The 21,616-nt window shown below is 58.0% G+C and overlaps 1 protein-coding gene across 2 annotated transcripts; it reads left to right on the top strand.

Annotated features, from left to right (window-relative positions):
- The first annotated feature begins 542 nt into the window (after positions 1-542).
- VASP (vasodilator stimulated phosphoprotein) lies at positions 543-21,092 on the top strand. 2 transcript variants are annotated; one of them, XM_083369086.1, is made up of 13 exons: positions 543-834; positions 12,537-12,708; positions 13,330-13,498; positions 13,777-13,849; positions 14,492-14,559; positions 15,032-15,324; positions 15,531-15,628; positions 16,301-16,361; positions 16,753-16,789; positions 17,543-17,588; positions 19,034-19,115; positions 19,458-19,515; positions 19,876-21,092. In XM_083369086.1, exons 1-13 carry the CDS (start codon positions 830-832, stop codon positions 19,911-19,913), a joined length of 1,200 nt encoding a protein of 399 aa, XP_083225212.1. In that variant the 5' UTR covers positions 543-829; the 3' UTR covers positions 19,914-21,092. The 2 variants fall into 2 exon arrangements, with proteins under 2 accessions (XP_083225212.1, XP_083225213.1); XM_083369087.1 differs by lacking the exon at positions 543-834 and adding an exon at positions 2,162-2,242.
- Positions 21,093-21,616: the final 524 nt, after the last annotated feature.

Genomic DNA, 21,616 nt, shown 5'->3' with positions numbered 1-21,616 from the left:
CCCGCAGGTGGGACGCTTCTCCCGGGCTCGGCCCGCTCAGCTTCGCCTGGCTGGAAAGGCGGGCGGGGGGGGGGGCAAAGTCGCCGGCGCGCTTTCGGGCGGGGGGGCCGGGCTGCCTTTGGCGCGGCTCGGCGTTGCTCCCGGGCACAGCGGCTACAGTCGCGTCTCCCCTAACAAAAGTCAGGCCCGCCCACGGGAGGCTACCGCGCGTCCCAAAGGAGCCCGTCCTACCTCGCAGGGTTGTTTTGCGGATTCAGAGCGGGCTCTGCGTGAAGCGGCTCACCGGGAGGGCGACCCCCCGCCGCCCCCGCGAGCGGTGCCCTTTTAAGCGCGCCGGCCTCGCCCCCTTTAAGCGGCGCCGCAGCGGCGCGTTGCGGGAAGCGGCGGGCTGGCATGCGGGCGGGCGGGCGGGCGGGCAGGAGGGGGGCAGCGAGCGGGCAAAGCCGCCGCCTCCAGACCAAAGCGGGCGGAGGCCGAGCGGGGCGCCCGGCCTGGCTCTGCGCGGCGCGGGACCGGGGCCATGAGCCCCCGGGGGCGCCGGGCCGAGAGCAGCGCAGCAGCCGCGGCGGCGGGCGCAGGGGCGGGAGGAAGCGGCCGGCGGGCGCGGTCGGAGGGCTTCCCGGCGGGGGCCGCCTGAGCGCAGCCCGCGGCGACGGAGCGCGGAGGCCGCCCGGCCGAGGTGGGGGAGCAGCCCGGGCCGGCCCCACCCACCTCCCCACCCAGCCAGGTCTGGGAAGCGGAAGCGGCGGCGGCGGGAGAGCGGCGGCAGGAGCAGCGCCAGTCGCCCAGCAGCTGCCGAGGCTGCAGCGCCGCGCACAAAGCAGCAGACATGAGGTCGGTACCTGCCGGGCGGCCGCCTTTGTTGTCTGGGCCCGGCCCGGCCCGCCACCCGCGATGCGCGGCAGGCGGGTGGCGCTCCCGGCTCGTCTCCGCCCCGAAGCAGCGGCCAGCTTCGGACTGCGGCGGTCCCTCCGGCCCTGCCTGTCGGGGTGCGGGTGGGGGGCGGCGGGGCGGAGGAAGGGTCGCCTCCCCCGCCTGGCGGGCGGCTCCGACCTGGCTGAGGCTCCTGAAGTTGGCGAAGGGCTGCTGGGGGGGCGCTCTCCTCGTCCCGGAAATGGGGCGACTGTTCCGCGTGGGGAAGGGTCGCCGTGCGGAAAGGGGCGCCCACCCCCGGAATAGATCCTGCCCGCTTTCCGGAGTGGAGTGCGGGCTCCGCACGCCCCTTCCTCCGGAAGCGCGAAGTTGGGTAGCCCCTTCCCGCAGAGGCGAGGGGGAAGCGAGCGCTGCCCTCGTGCAATCCCGCCCCCTCCCCCCGCCAGAGGCGCCTGGAAGCCCCGCGTGGCCGGCAGAATGGAGCCCCCCCGCCAGCTGATGGGCGCCTTTGCGGTCTTGCCCTTTGGCCTCGCTTGTGGTCGCTTCTGCCCCACCCGCCGACTTGGGTGGGCTCTGGGAGCGTCGCCGCTGCGACCTGGTCGGGCACTTCGGAAGGATGAGGGGTGTCCAGCGGGGGGGCGGGCTGGGCCGGAGCGGAGGGGGGTCTTGCGAAGGGGCTGCGCGGGGGATGGCAGGCTTAGCGGGGCGATCCACATCCCGGTTTCGGCCCAGCTCGGACTCTCTGGTTATATGCCCCCCGCCCGAAGCTGCCTGGTGCTGCCCCCCAGTTAGTGCTCCCCCACCTGCTCCTCTGCAAATGGGGGAGGCACTGAACAGGGACCCCTGCCCGGCTGTGTTTCAGGGATGGGCCGAGGGGCCCTTTCCTCACCTGCGCGTGAGCCTACGGGGACTTGAGCATGTGCAGAGTGCTTCGGCCGAGCGCAGCCCGGGCAGCCTCTGGCCGAAGCGAGCGGGCCCTGCCAGCCTTTGGCGAGCGGAGACCCAGGCGGCAGGCCGGCGCCCCTCCGCCTCGGGCGCTGCTTCCTGCCTGCCGTCTTAGTCATCGCGGGCAGCCCGGGAGCGCCCCCCCCCAGCCCTTCCGCCGGGCGCTCCGAAGCTGCAGCTCCCGGGAAGAGGGTCTCTGGCTGGGTCTCCAGAAGGCGGATCGGTGTCGCACCCGTCGGAAGTCCAGCCAGAGGAGCCGCGGGCGAGGAGGCGCCGTCTTGATGGCCGGCCAGGTGGGCCCCGGAGGCGGCATCGCGCCGGGGTTCACCTGGCCGGAAGAGCCGCGACCAGGAACCTCTGCAGTTGGGCGTACCCCCCCCCGTCGCTAGGTTTGTCCTGTCGGCGGCACAGAGGCCCATTCAAGGTAGCCCCGGATTTGGGTTGTGGCCAATGGTTGCTTGAGTTCCGGGAGCAATAAAGGCCCTGACACCCTTGTTTATTAGGGAAGGGTCTTTGGCAGGGAGAAAATGGGGCTTGGCTGCTCATTTTGCAGGGTGTTCCAGACGCATCTTTTCTGTTTAATGTAACCACACAATCCTATCAAATGGATCTCAGGCAGCTTTGAATTCCAGTTCCCATTATCCCCAGTAAGAAAGCCCACATTCTTGTAGCCAGGGAATTATGAAATTCAAGGGTCACTTGGAGAGTCCAGGTTTGGGATGGCTGACCTGCCCAACATCCTGGGTCTACACGCTTTTAGGAAGCCCCTAAGGCTAAGTCAGGCATGAGAGATAAATGAGCCCTTGCTCCTACTTATGTTAGTTTGAAAGGTATACAATACCTGTACATGGAGGCTCTTATCAGCAATAGCTAGAACTAGACAGTCACCTTTCGTGAATGTGCCTGCTCCCGTTCTTATTTGAGTGTTTCTCAGAAGGGAATCTTGATTTCATTCTGTTCGTGTGTTTGCGTGAGAGAGAAAAATACAGGTCTTGGTAGCCCTTGCAGTTAGTCTTCAATGGTTAAGTTTGCTGGACAGTTTAGTAAGCTTGGTTCAAAGATCCGGGAGAAGCCAGCTGGATCATTTCTGCTGCTATGTCATAATGATTCCCTTGGTAGGAGCCATGCGGAACCAAATTTGTTACGACTTTTTCCTCTGGGTACTGAATAATTTTATTTTTAATCATGCTTTCATCCAAACAGGCATACAGGGTTTCCTTCTTCAGTGAAAAATGAGTGTGTTTTTATTGAAAGGTGTGCAGTGTCACATTTTGTGTTCAGTCTCTTAACCAGGGATGTCCAACTTTGGCAACTTAAAGACCTGTGGACTTCAACTCCCAGAATTCCCCAGCCAGAGCTGGCTGGGAATCCTGGGAGTTGAAGTCCACAGGTCTTCAAGTTGCCAAGGCTGGATCTCCCTGCTCTGACTTTGTTTCCTAAGTTATTCCTGATTATGGATAGACCCACCTTCCTCATTCTTGTGGGGAGGGGGGTTAGGTGGGAGAGGGGGTAAGGGAAGGGGTGAGGCGACTGGAAAGACCCAACATGCAGGAACTTAGAAATAAGGCTGGGCTGGAGTTTCGGGAAAAGAAGAAATGGGTTATGCGCTCCTGCGTGTGAGGCATCCAGACTTAGTCCTTGTTGGAGCAGCCAGATCAGGGTATAAATAAAATAATTAAAATACTTTTCTGCAAACCTCTGTCGGGTTAGGATCCAGGCCAGCTCAGAGGCCTCTAGAAACACAAAAGAGGTTTTTGTAGCAGGCCCTGCGGGATCAGCATGATGACAGATACTACCCCCTGCCTTGCAGCCAGATTAGAGAGGGAAAGTTTTATTCTTTTCTACAGCTGCGGTCCTGAGGCAAAGGCAATAAGCTGCAAGCCTTTTAGAACTTGACAACTATCTGAGGATGGGTGGACTTCAAGTCCCAGAATTCCCCAGGCAGCAGTGAGACTGGAAAGCAGAAGGGAGGGAGAGTCTTATGGCCACCCGCTTTGTTTCCACTGACTTTCTGACTTTCCAGAAAGAAAGCTCACTCAAAACTAGCAAAGTAAAGCAGAAAATCTTGACCATTATCAAATCCACTTCCCTTCCCCCCCTCCCCTACCCCCTGGACCCAGCTGGTAACCCAAGCAGACATACCCTGGAAGGGGGGGGGGGCAATGATGGCCTCTTTATGCTGGCTAGCTCAGGAATTCTGGGAGTTGAAGTCCACAGGTTGTAAAGAGACCGTAGTTGCCCATCCCTCTCCTGGAACCAGAGGCGTGTCCAGAAGTCTGAGAGAGCAAAGAAAATTGCCAAAGTCTCTTCCCTGACTGTAAAAAAAAAAAAGGGGGGGGAACAAGTAATAGAATCCTGGCTGACTGGGGAGGGGGGGACGGTGCAACTTTTGTGAGTAACCTGCACACACCTCTGTTTTGTGGCCTGCGTCAGAAGCAGAAGTTGTGGCTGTGAGCAGTTCCCCCCAGTGGCCTTGGGCCTTGCAGCAGCCCCTGCTGGTTAGACTTCTAGGGAAGGAGGACAGTTGTCATGTGTCCCCCCCCCAGGTGCCTTTCTCGACAGCTGTCCTAGCTGCCTTGGTCTGCGCTGGAGTAGTCTGCTTTTTATTTTGTTGTATTTATTTGTAACTTGCCTGTATTATTTTTTATCAATCTCAAGGTGGTAAGCATATTCCACACACCTTCCTCCTCTTTTCCCCGCACAACAACCCTGTCAGGTGGGTTGGGCTGAAAGAGAGTAGCTGGGCCAAGGTCAGCCAGCCAGCTTTCATACCTAAGGCGGGACTAGAACTCACCATCTCCTAGTGATTGGCCCAAAGTCACCCAGCCACTGTCTTGCGTCAGGCCGGACTAGAACTGACAGTCTCCAGGTGATCAATCCAGAGTCACCTAGCCAGCTTTCATGGCTAAGGTGAGACTAGAACTCACGGTCTCCTGCTGATCACCCCCAAATCATCCAGCCGGCTGTACTGTATAAGGTGGGATTAGAACTCACCATCTCCCTGTTTCTAACTGAAGCCTTTACTACTTAGAGCACTTTCCTGTTTCCTCTCTAGCAGCGTGGAAATAGGAGAGATTGCCCTGCGGCCTTTGGAAAGGGAAGAGGGGGTGGCATTAGTGGGGAGAAAAGCAAGCCCCGTTTGAGGGGGCTTTGGGGGTTCAGAAATTGATGCAAACTGAATTTTACCTGAGGTGTCCTCCTTAATGCTCTCTGAGCTTGGTTGGTTTCTCGCAGACGTTTCATTACCCAGCTAGGCAACAGCGTCAGTGCTAGTGAGTTTTTCTTACTTTAAACCCAGCCTGGTTGTCAGTTCGGATTTTCCCTTCTGCCTTCTGTACTTTTCTGTTTGTAAAACCTCTGCAAGCAAGAGCCGGTCTGAGGGTCACTTCCGGCCGGCTGGGGTTTGACGTGCTGCTTCTAGAGCCACCAAGCCTGCTCCTTCCCACAGCGCAGGAGGCTGGGCTTGCCAAATCCCCCCCTTCCCTTTTTCTCTGTGGGTCTGCGTGTGTGAGATGGAGGGGCACAGCTCAGTTTAACTTTTGGGTCTCCAGGGGGCCGGAGCTGGATGGTGAAGATTCAGCCCACGTTGGCCTACTTCAAAGCAGGCGCAGGGGTGCAAGCCGGGCCCTCAGATTAAGAGTGCTGGATTTGCTAAAATAGCAGGGCCTCAAACCCGAAGGAAGGTTTGCAATTGGCTGCTTCCGGCCCCAACAGAAGACTCAGCTACGCAGCTCTGATTTCAGAGCAGGAGTGTCCAACCATGGCCACTTTAAGACTTGGGGACTTCAACTCCCAGAATTCCCTAGGTGACAGGGAATTCTGGGAGTTGAAGTCCACAAGTCTTAAAAGTTGCCAAGGTTGGACACCCGTGTTCTAGGTGGCACCTGAGTACATCCTGTACAGACAGACAGACAGACACACACACACACACACACACACACACACACACCCTTGTTTTGTCCTTTGCATGAGAGGGCAAAAGACCCAGGAAGCAAAGAGGTCTTATCAGAAACAGCAGACTTGGGGCTCCTCATTGGAGCTTTCCTGTTTGGAGGTCCCCTTCCCAGGTTCAGAGAGCTCTTCCCCCCACCTCCCCCAGGAACGCCCCCTCCCCGCCCAAGCTGGGTGGGAGGGAAGCAGGATTCCTGGGAGGGATTAATGCAGGAGAAATGGAAAGCAGCAGGAAGGTCATTTCCATCTGCTCAGAATGCAGGAACTGGGGTTTTTTTTTTGGGGGGGGGAGCTGGCTTCAGACCAGGGAAGTCGATCAAAGCCCAGGAGGGTTTCCTAAGGGGGGGGGCTTCAGCCACCCCTTCCTGACCTTGCTGTGGGGGCCCCACATGTTTTGCTGAGTCCTCAGCGGCTGATTGGACCTTACCTGCAAATGTCTTACCTGCCAGTTCAGAACAGGTGATCCTCGGCTTAAGACCTTTTGTTTAGTGGCCATTCCAAGTTACAACAGCACTGAAAAGGGATTTATGGCCATTTTTCACACTTACGACTGTTACAGTCTCGTGATCACGTGATCAAAATTTGGATTCTTGGCAACTGGTTCGTATTTATGACGGTTGCGGTGTCCCAAGGACACATGATCACCTTTTGTGACCTTTGATGAGCAGAGTCGACGGGAAGCCAGATTTGCTTAACAACCATGTGACTAACTTAATGACTGTGATTCACTGAATGACGGTGGCAGGAAAGGTGGTAAAATGGGGCAGAACTCGCTTCACAACTGTCCTGCTTATCAACAGAAATGTTGAGTTCAGTTCACTCCCTGCAGTGAAGGGAGCCTGTCTGTCTGCAGAGCGGAGCCCCCTCCCCACCCGCCCGAGGGCTTCCGGGAGGCTCATTGTGACTTCGCTCAGGCTTCTGTTGGTGATGTCTCCAAGTGGGTGGCAAGCAGGGAGGAGGTTCCAGCTGGGCAGGCCCAACCATGGTTGCCCCCAAAATGGGTCCCTCTCAAAGGTTGTAAGGGGGAGGGCCCAACATCCTCCTCCTCCCCCTCCCGGCTCCCTAGCTGGCCAGGAGTTCCCCTCTCCTCTTCCTCTTTGGGCGCCTCACTGGCAGCCCTTTCCCTCTCGGCTGGCTTCCTCCCCTCCCCCCCTCAGAAGCCCAGGATTTCTCTCCCTCCAAGGAGGGGGGGGTCCTGTCCAGCCCTTTCTCCAACTTGATTCAGAGGCAGAAGCTCTTCTGAGCTGTGTCATAATAAAGAGGCGGGGTGCTCCAAGACCCCTCCTCATTTCTTTCCTGGCTCCTTCTAGTTCCTCTCCCCCAAAGAATAGCAGCTGCTCTGTCTGGTCCCCTCCCCCCTTTTCCTAAAAAGTCCCAAGTTGAAGAAGCCGGAAAGTGCCGCTCAGCAGGAAGTGACTCAGCTGAAGCCTCAGCGGGCGCTGGCTGGCTCAGAGGCCTGGAGGAGCCCTCTTGTGCCCCCCCTGCCGACGCCTCCTGCTGCCCCCTTGCATTCCCCCCATCAGAACCCCCTGGGGCCCTCCGGGCGTTCCACGCACACACGTGGACCCTTTGGGCAGGTGCTGGCGGGCCCCTCAGCTGCATCCCCTCTCTGCCCCACACTGGGGCATTTGGGGCCTGCTCTGAGGAAGGGGGAGCAAGGGTCCTGGCACTGACCCGAGGGACCCCCCCCTGGGAAGTCTTGGGCTCTCCACACCACCATTGCCTCTTTCCACAGACCGGCTCCAGCTCCTCCGAAGGAGAAGGAGAAACACTCCACCCAGCTCAGGTGTGGTTGGGGGTGGGAGGGGAAGAGGGGCCCCCACTCAGCACCCCAGGCCCCTCTGGCTGCAGCTGACACTTACACATTGGGGGGCATTGGAGAAGGACTTCCTTTCACTGGCCCCAAGCCTGGGGGCCAGGAGGGAGTGGGCAACTCTGCCTCAAGAATCCTTGGGGTCGTGGCCTCCACCCGCAAGCCCAGCAACTGAGCCCCTGGCAGCATGGAATGGGCACGTTCCCTTCCCTCGGCAGGATCACGCTGGGCAAGTCAAAGGCCCCTCTGCCTGACCCCCCAAGGAAGACCCAGGCCCAGCAACCGGAGAAGCCCCCGGGCAGGTGAATGTGGTCTGGGGGGAGGAGTGGAGAGGCACACACCAGACAGCGGGCATGCTGGTGTGCCCACCTGTGGAAAGGGCCTCCTGGGGGTGGTGGGTGCACGTCTGCTGGGCTCCTGCACGGACCCTTTTCTGCAACCTTCCTTGTGCCCCCCTCTCCGTCTGCAACTCAAGAGTCCAGATTGTCTGTGAGAGGCTGAGGGCAAAGAGTGTCGGGGCCAGCCTGCTCCAGCCTGCTCCATGGCCGCCATTGGGGACGGGCAGGAGGTCTCCAGGCCCTTCCCAGCCCCCACCCCATTCCCTCATCCTCCATGGATCCGTCCAGGCCCTGCAACATACCCTTATAAGGCAGGGCTGTCGTGAGGCTGCTGTTTTCCTTGCCTCCACCCTCCGCCTGCATCCCTTCCCTCTTCCTGCGCCTTCAGGCTGCCTCTGCTCCCTTCCACGCTCCCCAGGTGCCCCTGCCTTGTGCATCCTCACCTTCCTGCCTCCCCTCCCCAAGATGGGACATCCCCCCACCAAATCTCATGGGAGAGAGACTCTGCTTGCTTCCCTTCCAGCTAGCATGCTGTATTGGAGGGGGGGGCTGACCGGCTGTGTTGGGGGGGGGGCTCCAGGAGCAAAGTCCCAGGCAGACTGCATGTATGGGGGGTGTGTGTATGGCTTGTGGCCCTCTGTCCTGAGACAGGCTGCAGCCTCCCTGGGGGCTGTGCCTGCTGGGGCTGGCAGGGGTTCTGCAGATGCAGAGGTGCCATTCTGCTCCGCTCCCCAAGATGAAGTGCCACTGTGGGTTACTTCTCATGCTTTTAGAAGGGAAGCAGAGGATGCTCCCCCCCCCAGCGGCCAGGATCCAGGTGCAACCCACCTGTCCTCCCCTCCCTTTCTCCTTCTGCAGGCCACCCTCCCCTTCTCTGTAAGAGATGGCCAGAGGGCAGCTGGGTGTTTGTGTGGTCATTTCTGGGCAGCGGCTCTTAGTTAAATATTTCTAGATGGACACATCCTCCCCCCCCATGGCTTGGGGGGGGCTTCTCCTGCAGGAAAGCGAGCCCCTCCCCCTTCCTGCCTCCCTGACCTTTGATCGCCTCTGCCCCATGCCCGCCCCTGGCCCAAAGGCAAGCATGCTTTTGCACAGCAGCCCAAATAGAGTCCCAGGGAGTAAAACAGCAGCAGCATCTCTGGGCCTCCCTCCCTCCCAGTGGGCGTTGGGGAGGGGCCTCTACCGCTGCTAGAAGTCCAGTGGGGAGAGGGAGCATTTCTCCAGCCTGGGGGCTTCTGCTAGTTTCTGCTGGGTGCAGATGGGAGGTGGTCTCAATATTGAGAGGGGGCAGCCTGTCTTGGACCAGATCAAGAGATCCACCCTGCCCAGCTGCAGAAGGGGGTGGGGGCCATCTGGTCCCTGTTCCGTGGGTAGATCATGCCGTCCGAGGGGGATGTTGGGACTTTTCCCCTTGTGCAACAACAGCCTGGAAGGAGCCTCGTTTGACACAACCTTTGGGTTTCCTTCCTTGCATCACTGCACTTGTGGTTAGATTGCGCTTGGACCAGGCAGCGCAAGAACCGAGCATGGGGTGCGGGGCTGATCTGAGCAGGGGGAAGGGGAGGGGGCGGCATTGCTGAACTGCCATTGATAGGCAAATCCTGGCCTTTTTTTTTTTGGCCTGTGGTGGATTCACACACATTCTGAGCTGGGCTTAGCTGAATATGCAGCAACAGCCCCAAAAGCTAATACAACCCTTGGTTCTATAAACAGAGGCATAGGCTCAAAATCACGTGAATTATTAGTACCATTTTATAAAACTTTTAATAAGACCACATCTGGAATCCTGCATCCAGTTTTGGTCATCACGCTACAAAAAGGATGTTGAGACTTTGGAAAAAGTACAAAGAGCAACTAAGGCCCGGAGACAAAAATATATGAAGAATGGTTGCAGGATTTGGATTTGGCCACTCTAGAGAAAAAAAGGACTGGGGGGACATGATAGTTCCAGTATTTGAGGGGCTGCCACAAAGAAAAAGGGGTCAACATATTTTCTAAAGGATCTTAAGACAAGAAGCAATGGATCTAATCAAGGAGAGAAGCAACCTAGAACTAAGGAGAAATCTAACATTGAGAACAATTAACCAGTGGAACAGCTTGCCACCAGAAGTTGTGTGTGCTCTGACACTGGAGGCTTTTAAGAAGAGGCCAGAGAGTCCCTTGTCTGAGATGGTCTAGGTTCTCCTGCTTGAGCAGGGGGCTGGGCTAGAAGACCTCCGAGGTCCCTTCCAGCTCTATTCTGAATGTGATGAATGCATTCACACAGTCCCCCTAGCTTGGGGGACAAAACCATGGCTTACCCCAATAGGTGAAGGCAGTGATTCTGTGGATTCCATCCAGGTGCGTCCAGCTTCAGACACCTGTAGGTAGAACTACCTGGCAGGTTTAAGCAAGCCAGGGGCTTCTGGACCACATTATTCATGCCAAGCAGGCAATGTGTGTGCAGTGTGGGACGATGCATAATGCGTCGGGGCCTTGAGAGAGGAAAAGCAAGGAGCTGTGTGGGAGCTGCAGCCTCCCCTCCGGCTGCCAGAAACCTTCGCTCTCACCTGCCCTACTTCCCCTTCAGGTGTGCCAGCCTCTGTTCTTTCCCGGGGCACAGAAACTTGCTCAACCTTCCCTTGTAATGAAAGGCTGCTGCTGTTTTCAGGAAGCTGGTTTTTCTTAGTACCTCATTTTGCACGACCTCTTTAAAAAAAAAACCTTTGTGAATTGCTGTGATAGTTTTGGACAAATTGCTGTCTGCACCTGGTTCTTCTTTCGAGCAGGGCTGTCCAACCTTGGCCATGCGCTGGCTGAGGAATTCTGGGAGTTGAAGTCCACACGTCATAAAAGGGCCACGTTTGAAGACCCCTGGCTTAGAGGAATGCTCCGCTGGGCTGCTGCCCTCTTTGCCAAACCAGGTTCAGAAGCTCCCTGGGGCCTTTGTGGCTTTAACCCTGCCCTTCCAGCCGGCAGGAGCAGCCCAGGAGCCACAGGAATCAATGTCTCTGGCCTCCCCACTTCCCTCCTCCTTTTCCAGCGAGGCAGCTGTTGGCAGCTGGGCTGGGCTCTGCCCCAACCTGCCTGGAAGTCTGGCTCTCCCAGTTCAGGGGAGGGAGGGGCGGCCTGGAGAGCAACTGCCTGGCAGGGGAAGAACTCACTGCTGGGGGGGGTGGGGGGCTTGGAATGTGTCAGGGAGAGGAATGTACCCTCCTGGGGGGGGTCCTGCTTTGTTCTGGCTAGGGCCGATTTCCCTGGAGGCAGATGTGCACAGCTGGAATGCTGCTACTGCTGCTGCTCCTCCTCCTCCATGGGCAGCTGTGCCTATAACTGGCAGTTTAGAGTTCATCTGTGGGCATTTGTTTCTGCAAGGTTTCTTCCACACAGGCCTCCTTGCCTGGGCCTTCCGCTTTTCCTGTTTTGCAAGTTACTACAATTCCTCCAGGAACTTTGAGGAGGAATTAAGAACTCACTGCTTTTCCTTCCTTCCTTCCTTCCTTCCTTCCTTCCTTCCTTCCTTCCTTCCTTCCTTCCTTCCTTCCTTCCTTCCTCCAAAGAAGGAAGAAGCTGGCAAAATTAGCCCCCTTCTTTATCTAAATTTCAGATGGGGGGGGAACAGGGGAAACAGGGCTGCAAACAATACAAATTGTTTGATAACATGCAAATACTTTTGCATACTTCACCCTTAATCCTTTTTTGCATGTAGACCACAGAGCCCCCTCCCTCTTTGACAATGGAAGATTTTGTGGGCGCTTTTCCTACCTGTGAATTGTTCTCATTCAGAGATGCTATATCTTCCTGGCCTGAAGGGTTTGAGTGGGTTAGAAATATGAAATGCAAATAAATAAAGGTAACCATCTGCAGCTGAGGAGGATTGGCTGGGCGGTGCAGAGCCCCCAAGAACCAACTGTGCAACTTCTGATGGGCGTATCGGGCAGTGTTGCACCAGGGCTTGGAGATGCCGGGAATCCCTCTCTGGCTCACCAGATGAAGTTAATTGGGGGTGTGGGGTGTTGAGGGGCCAGTGCTGTGGCCCCTCCAGTTCAGGTGTCCTGTACCTTCACCAAGGGGGCAGAGTGCATTTTCCCTGCTGGGGCCGAGAGGATTCCTGTGGGACAGTAATCCTGGATCCTAAAGGGGGAGGAAGCCCCTTTGCCCCCGACTGGCCCCTCTCTCCTCCCTTTAAAGTCCCTCTCTGCGGTTTTGCACCACAGCTGTAGCTCCAGGGCAAGGCCTTGCAAAGCCCGCTGGCCAGCCTGAATGGGGTCTAGGCTGGGGGCAACTTTGTGTGTCCCTCTCAGTTCTGCCCTGGCAACAGCTGCCTCCAATTTTTGCCTTGTCTTTTTAACCTCTCTCCACGCTGCCCCACACAGTTTACATCAAGGGGGTTCAATTTTGGCATCTTTAAGAGTTGAATGCACAGGCATTAAAAGTTGCAAGGTTGGACACCCCTGGTCCACGCTTAAAGGTCAAGTGTAAATTTGTGAACACATCTAACACAAATGGAGGAGAGACAGGTGTTCTGAGACAGGCAGGCACCATTTATGGGAGCAGTGGGGCGGAATTCGGTGGTGGCGAAAGACTGCTGGGTGGGCGGTGTGACTTATGGAGCCCTCCTCTCTTTCTCCCCCCAGCGAGTCTGTGGTCTGCAGCACCCGTGCCACGGTCATGCTCTACGACGACGCCAATAAGAAATGGGTCCCGGCAGGAACTGGTGTCCAGACCTGCAGCCGCATACAGATTTACCATAGCCCTGCCAACAACACCTTCCGTGTGGTGGGCCGCAAGATGCAGCCGGACCAGCAGGTAACTCCTCCCCCATGTTTTTAAATATCCCCCCCCCCGGCTCAAACAGCCAAGGGCTGGTCTTGAGGCTGTAAAGCTTCCCCTGCTCACTAGTCTGAGCTTGTGTCCACATTGGTGGGACAAGGCCTTCGTATTTGGTGTGTGTGTGTGTGTGTGTGTGTGAGAAAGAGAGAGGGGGGGGACCCTCGGACGCTGCAACTGTCATAAATGTGAACCAGTTACCAAACACCTGAATTTTGATCACATGACCATGGGGGGATGCCGCAACGGTCGTAAGTGTGAAAAACGATCATGCGACCCTTTTTCAGGGCTGTTGTAACTTTGAATGTTCACTAAACAGACTGCTGTAGGTCGAGGACTAACTGCATCACAATCCATCGTTAATAAAAACCTGAATTCCCCCAATGGAGTAAAGTGTCGTGGGAATGCAGTCCTGAATCCGGGGCAGTGGAATTGCTCACATCCAGAGCTTTCCTCCACCCCTGAGCCCCCAGAACCTCTGCTGGGCCCTGGGAGGGGGGACAGGCAGGGGGGCTGCTGCCAGGAGGGGGGCTCTACCCGGGGCAGCCCCCCAGAGGCCGAGGGCCCCCTGAGCTCAGCCCGCTCTGCCCGTGCCTGCAGGTGGTCATCAACAGTCCCATCGTGAAGGGGCTGAAGTACAACCAGGCCACGCCCAACTTCCACCAGTGGCGTGATGCCCGCCAGGTCTGGGGGCTCAACTTCAACAGCAAAGAGGATGCCAGCCAGTTTGCCAACGGCATGATGCATGCCCTGGAGACCCTGGATGCCGGTGAGGCCCGACAGGCCGAGTGGGGTGGGCACTGGGTTGGGGGCGGGGGCAGGGAGCTGAGCCAGGGGAAAAGGCGGGGGTCCACAAGGGAAAGCAAGCCAAGCCCTTTCTGCGCCTCTTCCCGCAGGGTGGGCGCTGATGGTTTCCATGCCTGGGGGGGCAAAGTCAGATGGGTATCGGAGCTGGCAGGCAGTGGGGGGGGGGAAAAAGAGCTGAACTGCTGGTTGGACTCAAAGATGGGGTACAAACCTGTTTTTTGGTGGATTGTGTCTCCCCAGGAAACTCTGCACCCCCCCTGCGCCCCACCCAGAACGGACCCACTACAGATGAACTGGCAGAGCAGCAGAAAAGGTACAGGAAGCCTCTGCCAGGCTGAAGGGTTGTGGGGGGGGAGAGAACCGGAGGTTCCTTGCAAGAAGGAGGAAGTTTCTGTTACTTCATCAGACATTTTCAGAGAGGAGCGAAGGGGAAGAAAAGGCTTCGGCCCAGAGTTTGAACAAGCCACATGCCTCTCCTTTCCCAGAGCGGAAGGTGCTGGGCCCCCTTTTGCCGTGGGGGGAGGAGGGCTCGCAGGAGACCCCCTGGCCCAGGCCTGGCTCCAAGCCAAACCTTGCACCCACAGAGTCTCCCTTTGGTGCCCGCTGTGCCTTCTTAGACGCCACAGGAATTGCCCAGAGAAGTGTCTGTGTGTGTGTGTGTGTGTGTGTGTGTGTGTGTGTGTGTGTAAAGGCCCTCCTTGGTCAGATTAGCAGCTAATCGGCTTGCAGGGCTCCCTGCTGGGGCAAATGCCCGCTGATTCGGATGTCCTCCGCCTCGTCCCCCCGGCAATGTGTGGCGTTCCCCTTTCCAGCCTCTTGCCCGAGCCGCCCGCCCCCCCACCGAAGTGAGTGCTGCTGCGGTGGGCTGAGAGGGAACCGTGGGGGCTTGGGAGCAGGTGGCCTCCTCGGGGGCTGCCAGCGGGCACTGAGGCCTCTTCTGCCCTCTTGATCCCAGGCACCAACCCCAGCTGCAGAAGGAGCAGCCAGAGCAGGCAGAGCGGGAACGACGAGGGCCCATTGGAGGTGGGTGCCAGGGCAGGAGGTGGGGGCATCATCCCCTTGCCTGCCCTCCCCCCAAGGCTTTCAGGATGCAGAGAGGGGAAGCCCCTGTCAACTCTGCACGGGGGGGGGAGGGGGCTTAGGGCAGAGATCCCCAGCCTCGGCCACTTTAAGGCTTGTGGACTTCAAATCCCAGAATTCCTCAGCCAGAATTCTGGGAGTTGAAGTCCACAAGTCTTAAAGTGCCCAAGGTTGGGGATCTGTGCCTTAGGGGACCTCCCCTCGGAGTGCCCAAAGAATTAACCGGTTGTGCTTCTCCCCCACTGGGTGCTTGGCAGAAGCAGGCACTAGTTGGGGAAGAGGGTCCTTGGCGCAGGGGGCGGGTGGGAGGGGGGCCAGGTGGGGGATTTTCTGTTCATTTCCAGCTTGTGGGAAGGGGGCAAGGCTGCCACAGCTGGGGGCTCCCATCCTCCTTTCTCTGCTTCTCTTGCTGCAGCCCCCCAGCTTGCCCCTCCAGCGGGGGGTCCTCCGCCACCCCCGGGACCACCTCCAGCCCCCCCTGGGCCACCACCAGGAATTCCAGGGCCACCGCCAGGTGCCCACAGCGGCCCTCCCCCTCCTCCTGGGCCACCCCCTCCTCCGGGCCCACCGCCTGGCCCTCCGCCCTTAGGAGGGGGTCCACCCCCAGCCCCTCCCCTCCCTGCTTCCCTGGGCCCAGGTGGAGGGGCTGGACCACCCACCGGCTTGGCCGCAGCTCTGGCAGGAGCAAAGCTGAAGAAGACGGGCAGGGTGAGTTCTCCCATGTCCCCCGTGCTAGGGCCCCAGCAAGCCATGGGGGGAGAGCCGCGCCTCATCCTGTGATGGGGCAGCCCCTCAAGGCAGCTTTCCTGCGGGGGTCCTCTGGCAGTGGAGATTGCAGGCGGGGGGGCTGCGTGTGTGTGGGGGCATTGGTTTGGGGGAGCCCACCTCAGCTCCTCGTCTTCCCACTCCTGCAGGAGGAAGGAGCAAAGCCCGCACCTGGTGGAGGCGCCCCCCCCAGCGCTCCCGGGGGAGGGGGGCTGATGGAGGAAATGAGTGCCAAGTTAGCCAGGCGGTAAGTGGGCACAGCTCTGTGGGGAGGGGAGTCCATTGGGAGGACAGCTTGACTGTGGGGACTTCTCAGGTTGTGGGACTTTGCCCCCCGACCTGGCATCCAAAGGCTCTGTAGGAGATGGGGGGTGCATTTTGCCCTCCCAGGGCTGAGAAATGGTTTTGTCCAGGGGGGTCTGGAAGCCCCGGCTGTTGGTGTGCGGTCCGTGCTCGTGGGTGCTGGGCAGGGTCCCCATTGTTGGTCTAGTAGACAGTATGGCAAGGGTCCCTTGTGAAAGTCATTGGCTGGCAGGCAGGGTGGGGAGGGGTCTTGAAGGGCAAGCTACCTGCTTCCAGGAAAAGTTAGCTAATTTGCATCTTACTTTTGCAACCAAAATTATTGTGCCCCTGAAAGTCAGTGTTTCAGCTGCAGAGTCTGGGTGTCTTAGAGATTGTTGGGGTCTCCCGTACAGCTCATGGCCTGCAGGATGTCTTGCCCGGCCGGGTCTGCATCGACTTTGCAATGTGCTTTGGGCACGAGGCGTCCTGGCACTCCCCCCACCCCTCCCCTTTGGGGTCAATTTCGTTTCCCCCCCTCCTCCCCACGCTTTTAAACACAAGCCCGGGGGTCTTGTCTGCCCGCGGAGGAAAGAAGCTTAGCATCTTTCTGTCTCTCTCCCCTCCCCCCCACCCCCAGAAGGAGAGTTGCAGAGCAAGGCGAGAAGGTCATTCCAAAAAAGGAGGAAGGCCCTTTGCAGGTGAGTCTGGGTGGGGCCCCCAAATGTACTTTCCCACCCCGATCCGTTGGAGGCCAAGCCCTGCCAGCTGCACGTTAGGTGGGCTGGAAGGGGGGGCAGAATTCAGTCCTTGCAGCCCCTGCCCCCCCTCCAAAACACCACCGAGCCCCTTTGCTCCTGTGGCTGGGCTGGCCCTGCCTCCCGTGGCTGCGTGGCTGTGGCATGCCAGGCGCCAATCACACGTCAAGCCAGACCAGCAAAACAACCCCCTCGTACCCCCACTTCCCGCCCTTGTGCTCTCCTGGTTGTGCTGCTCCTGCCAAAGGGGTCTTTGCGGGAAGGAGGAAGCAGGGAGGGGCACTGGGGGCGAGTGCAGAGCGCCCTGACCTTGGCCTCACTTTTTTGCCCCCAGCAAGAAGACGCTGATGCCACTGGAGCCAAGCCCACAGGTGGGTGAGGGGGGGGCTGGTGCAAGATGTTCCCAGAGAACCTCTCTGATCCCTGGGTTGCCCAAGAGGGTCCCTGCTGCCCCCCTGGATCAGCACAGGCAGGAGGAGACGAGCCAGCTTGCTTAACCTGGTTACTGAATCGGCCTATTTCCTGGGTTTGCTCAACCTGTTAAAATACACACCGAAGTACTGGAAAGATAGCTAGGATTAAAACTAGCTATCTTTGCCAGGTTGTGTGAATTAGTCACCATGTTTGCAACTGATTAAGTCAACACCCAAAAGGTCAGGTCTCCCCAGAGCATCATTTCAATGTGGGGCCTTCTGTCTGGATGGGAGGGTCTCTTTTTAAGGTCCCCCCCAAAAGTGGAATGTTTCCCCTCTTTTCCTCCCTCAAACAGCAGTTACGGATAATCTCTGCCTTCTTTCCTTCAAAAACACATTCTAGTCCTCATGAAAGGATCCCCCACGCTTTGATATCTGTCATGTATGAGAAAAGGAGAGCAGGTGCATAGCAAGAAATAGCTGAAGGCAGCTCAACAAGTGAGCCAAGCTGCACGGAAGTTTTTAGTGCTGGAAAGAGGGCGAAGAGCTAGAAAGGATGTCGGGACGAGGCAGCTTCCCTTTCCGTTAGATCCTTGCAGTTAGCAAAATGGAAGAATCGCTTCCGAGGGAAGCCTCTCGATTGAAGCACAAATGGGGAAGATCTCACACCCGAAACACGCTCCCCACAGCCTTCCCCCTCTCTCGTTACAGATGCCTTCCGGAGACCTTGGGAGAAGTCCAGTACAACCTTACCCAGGTGAGGGGCACCCCCTCCCCAGTTGCTCCTGACAGCCCTGCAGTGGGAGGGGCTCTTCTGCACACCCCCAGCCCAAGTTCCTCGCAAGCAGCCCCAGAGCGAACAGGGACGAGCTGAGCCTCCTTGTGCATGCGCAAGGACCCCCCCGATCCTCCCCCCCCCAGCCTGCAACTGAGTCTCTCTCTTCCCCCCATCAGGACAGCCGTGAGCCAGAAGACCACTGCGCCCCCCGCCACAGGTCGGCCACAGGTCGGCCACTTTAGGTATCAGGCAGGAGGGGCTGGGAAGAGCCAGATACATACAGCAGGGGAGGGCAGCTTGACCGGTGGACTTCAACTCATGGCTGGCTCAGGAATTCTGGGAGTTGAAGTCCACCAGTCATCAAATTGCTGCAGGTGCCCCCTCTGCCATACAGCGGATTTTCTGCAGAAGTTGGGTGCAGGAGCTTTTCCATTTGGGGACCCCAAAGACCCCAGGATGCCCGTCATCCAGGCTGGTTCGACGTCAGGGGACTGTTGGCTGGAGGGGCTCCAGCTGGGAAGGCTGGGCTGCGGAGTCTCCCTTTGGTTTGCTCACCTCCTGAAAGGCCCAGCCTCGGGGCGAGAACAGGACCCTTCCTGTCCCTGCTGGCATCGGGCCGAGCCATCCACAGGCCAGGGGGCAGGGAAGGGGGGCTGGAATGTCACCAGCAAGCCAGAAAAAACATTTTCTCTCTTGCCCCAACCAGCCCCACCTGCAGGGTGAAAATGGTGCCAGGAAGAGGGTCCCAGCCCCTTCAGCCGCTTCCCCCCCCAGGCTCCTTTTTCCCAGAGCCTGCTAGTTTTGGAGCGGTTGGTGCCCCCACATCTGGCTGCTTTTGCTTCTGGTTCTCTCTGGCTGTTCCTTCAACTTCTGGGTGGAAGAGAGCTCTCCTCCCCCCCCCCCAGGATGAAGCCCCTCCCTTTCTGCTTCTTGGCCTTCAGCGTGGAGGTGCTTGCTGGAAGGGTGGGCATCTGTGCCCGTCTGCTTTAGACTCCTTCCTGGGTCTCCCACCCCTCCTGAAAGGGCCCCTCAGAAGGGCCGGCTCCATCTTCTGCCAGGTGAAGGTGGGCTGTAGCTCAGGGCGTCGTCTCCACCCAAGAAAGGAGACGGAGGGGTCCTGGGTGCTCCCTCAGCTGGGAGGTTTTCTTGCAGGCATTTCATGGCCCAACTAGGGAACATTATCCGTGCTACTGATGTTACCTTGTTTGGGTAATGAAACATTGCAAGAAAACAGCCACGTTGAGAGAGCACCGAGGACCCCTCGCTCAGCTCTGGGCAAACAAGCCATTTGTTGCCCCTGCCAATCCTGGACCCTCTACCTGGCTTGGAAGGTGTTGGAGAGGCCTTGGTGTTGGGGGTTCTCAGGAGGGGGGGCATCTGCAAAGATGGACGGGTTCCTGATCCTGGCCTTCTCATCGTCCCAGGATGAAATCTGCTGGAGCGATGACGGCCGGAGAGCCCGCGGGTGGCGCAGGGGATGAATCCGAGCTGGAACGGGTGAAACAGGTAAGCCCACGCCCAGCCCTGGCGCCCTGGGCTGACGCTGCCCGAGACCCTTGTGCACCCCGGTTCACACATGCTCCTTGCACAATTAGCCCCTTGCACCATGGGGGCTCCTGGGGGCTAGCAGGACCTGGTAGGGACGGGGGGGAGACGTGGTCAGGAGAAGGGGGATCTCGGATAAGGGGCCCTTGTGCCAGTCTGCCGGTGGGACCCTCCTGGTTTCAGTGCTGGAGAAATCCAGCCTTGCAGCTTCTCCCTGGCTTGCTTGCTGCAAGTCACGTGCACACAAACACACGTTCCACACAGACACAGGTTCCTTTTCCTCCGTGTGCATCCTTTCCCCAGGAACTTCTGCAAGAGGTTCGGCGTGAACTACAGAAAGTCAAAGAAGAGATAATCCAAGGTGGGTTGGAGGGCAGCCAGAAGGCCCCCTTGAGGGTCAGCAAAGGGGAGGGCAAATCCTCACCTTCCCGGCCCAGTCCTGCGCCCCTCCACCCTCATCCTGGATGAGTGGGGCAGCTGCTCTGCCCACATGGCCAAGCTGGAGCAGCAGGACAAGAACGGCCATGCGCTCTTTGCGTGGGAAAGCCCCACTGATGGGGGTGGGTGCCCCATAGATCGCGTCAGGGGAGAAACATTGAGGGATTTCCCCACCAGCTCTGCCTGGGGACGGTTTGGGGGGCTCCTGGGGTAGGGAAGGCTGACCCAGCTCTGCTGAATCGTCCGAAACTGACCCGAGTGTTTCTCCCCCCTCTCTCCGCAGCATTCATCGCAGAGCTTCGGAAGAGGGGGTCCCCTTAGCCCCCAGGCCCAGCCGGTGCCACCCGGAGTCAGCAGTCCAATTCTCCCTCTTGCGCAGAAGAGAATAAAACGGAAAATCACAAAGGCCCCCTCCTCACCTTTCCAGCCCCCTCACCAGACAAGCCCCCATGCACCCCCTTCCCTATTGGCTCCCACCGTGCAATTTTGGGGTGGGGGAGAGGGACAATCTGTGCTGTCCCCCACCCCAGGAAGGGCAGGACCCCCACCTGTGCCTTACCCAGAGCAATAGCAGGGCCCTCCTCCTGACCCCTCCCCAAGGAAAGAAGCGGGCTCTTTCCCTGGCGGAAGGGGCTCCCCTCTCCCCTCACTGGGCCAGCCCCAGTCCAGGACAGTCCCTCTGCCCCCCCATTTTGGGCTCTCAGGCAAGAACTGTGGTTTCCTCCCCCACCCCAGAGGGGCCTGTGCCGCCCAGCCGGAGGAGGGGCTGGCAAAGGGCCGAGGGAAATGTCCCCTTCCTGCAGCTTGCAAGTTCTGCCCCCTCTCCTGGGAGCCTTTGAGCCCCTCCCTTTTCCTCCGGCAGAAGAGGCTGTGGCTGCAAACGGGGCGCCCTGTTGCAGCTGGCCGGGAAGCCTCGGCTGAGATGCCGCTTGCCAGCCCAAGTTGGGAGCACTGCTCCTGCGGAGGGTGCCCCTCCTTCCAAAGATGGCGCTCTTCTGGGCAAGGGAAGGGCCCTGTCAGTCCCCCCACACGCTTCCCAAGACCCTTCCCGCATTCCATGTCTTCTGCTGGTTTCACTCGGTTTTGTAACCCTTTGATTTTATGCGATTTTATGCAAGGGGAGAGGGCACTTTTTAGGGTATTTTTTCTCAAAGGCCCCCACCCCTCTGGGTCTTTTTTTTAAACAAACAGGTTTTCACCCTTCTACCTCCTTCAGGCCACGGAGGGGAACGGGGCGGGTTCTTGGCTTTTCTACTGAGCTGTAATTTTTTGACTTTGTTTTTTGTCAAGCTGGATAGAATATTATATTTTGATTTTATTATTATTATTGTTATTACTGATCTGCTGGGTTTCTCTGTCCGACCTCTTTCCACCCTTCCGCCACACCGCACGCATCGCCTGCAGATGGGCACTAGGATCTCGGGCACGTCCACCAGACTTCTCTTACGAATAAACCTTTTCCTTTTTGTAAAGTTACAAAACGCTTTGGCGTCTGCACGTTTCCTTTTGTTGAGCTCTGGGGAACAAGTGGCAGGAGGCGAGGGCAAAATTCCTCTGGGTTTAAGTTCTCTGTGAGGACTTGGAAAAGCCTAAACCGATCGGGCAGGACTGAGCAGCGTTTGGGGAGCGGTCGTGAGATGGAGGGCTGCATAAAAAGCCCGTGGCCTTGTTCACAATACAGGTATTCCTTGACGAGTGATCATAACAGAGCCTGGAGTTTCCATTGTTAAATCATAACGGTCATAAGTCAAGGCACCCACATGCCTGGGCCTGATTTTACAACTTATTTTGTGGTGGTGGTTCAGCAAACATGAGAATCTGTGTAGATTCTTATTTCTGCCTCTTAAACCAGAGGTCTCCAAACCTGGCAACTTTTGAGAGTTGTGGACTTCCCTCCACAACCTGCCACCTGAATTTAAGAACAAGGTGCGATGATCAACACTGATGGACAGTTGTGGTGATGAGTGTTGGCAATCCTCAACTTGCAACCACAGTGACTGAAGTTAAAATGACATTGAAAAAGT

This window comes from Vipera ursinii (assembly GCF_947247035.1).
Source record: "Vipera ursinii genome assembly, chromosome: 9".
Classification (NCBI taxonomy): domain Eukaryota; kingdom Metazoa; phylum Chordata; class Lepidosauria; order Squamata; family Viperidae; genus Vipera; species Vipera ursinii.
This window is presented reverse-complemented; position numbering and strand designations above follow the sequence as displayed.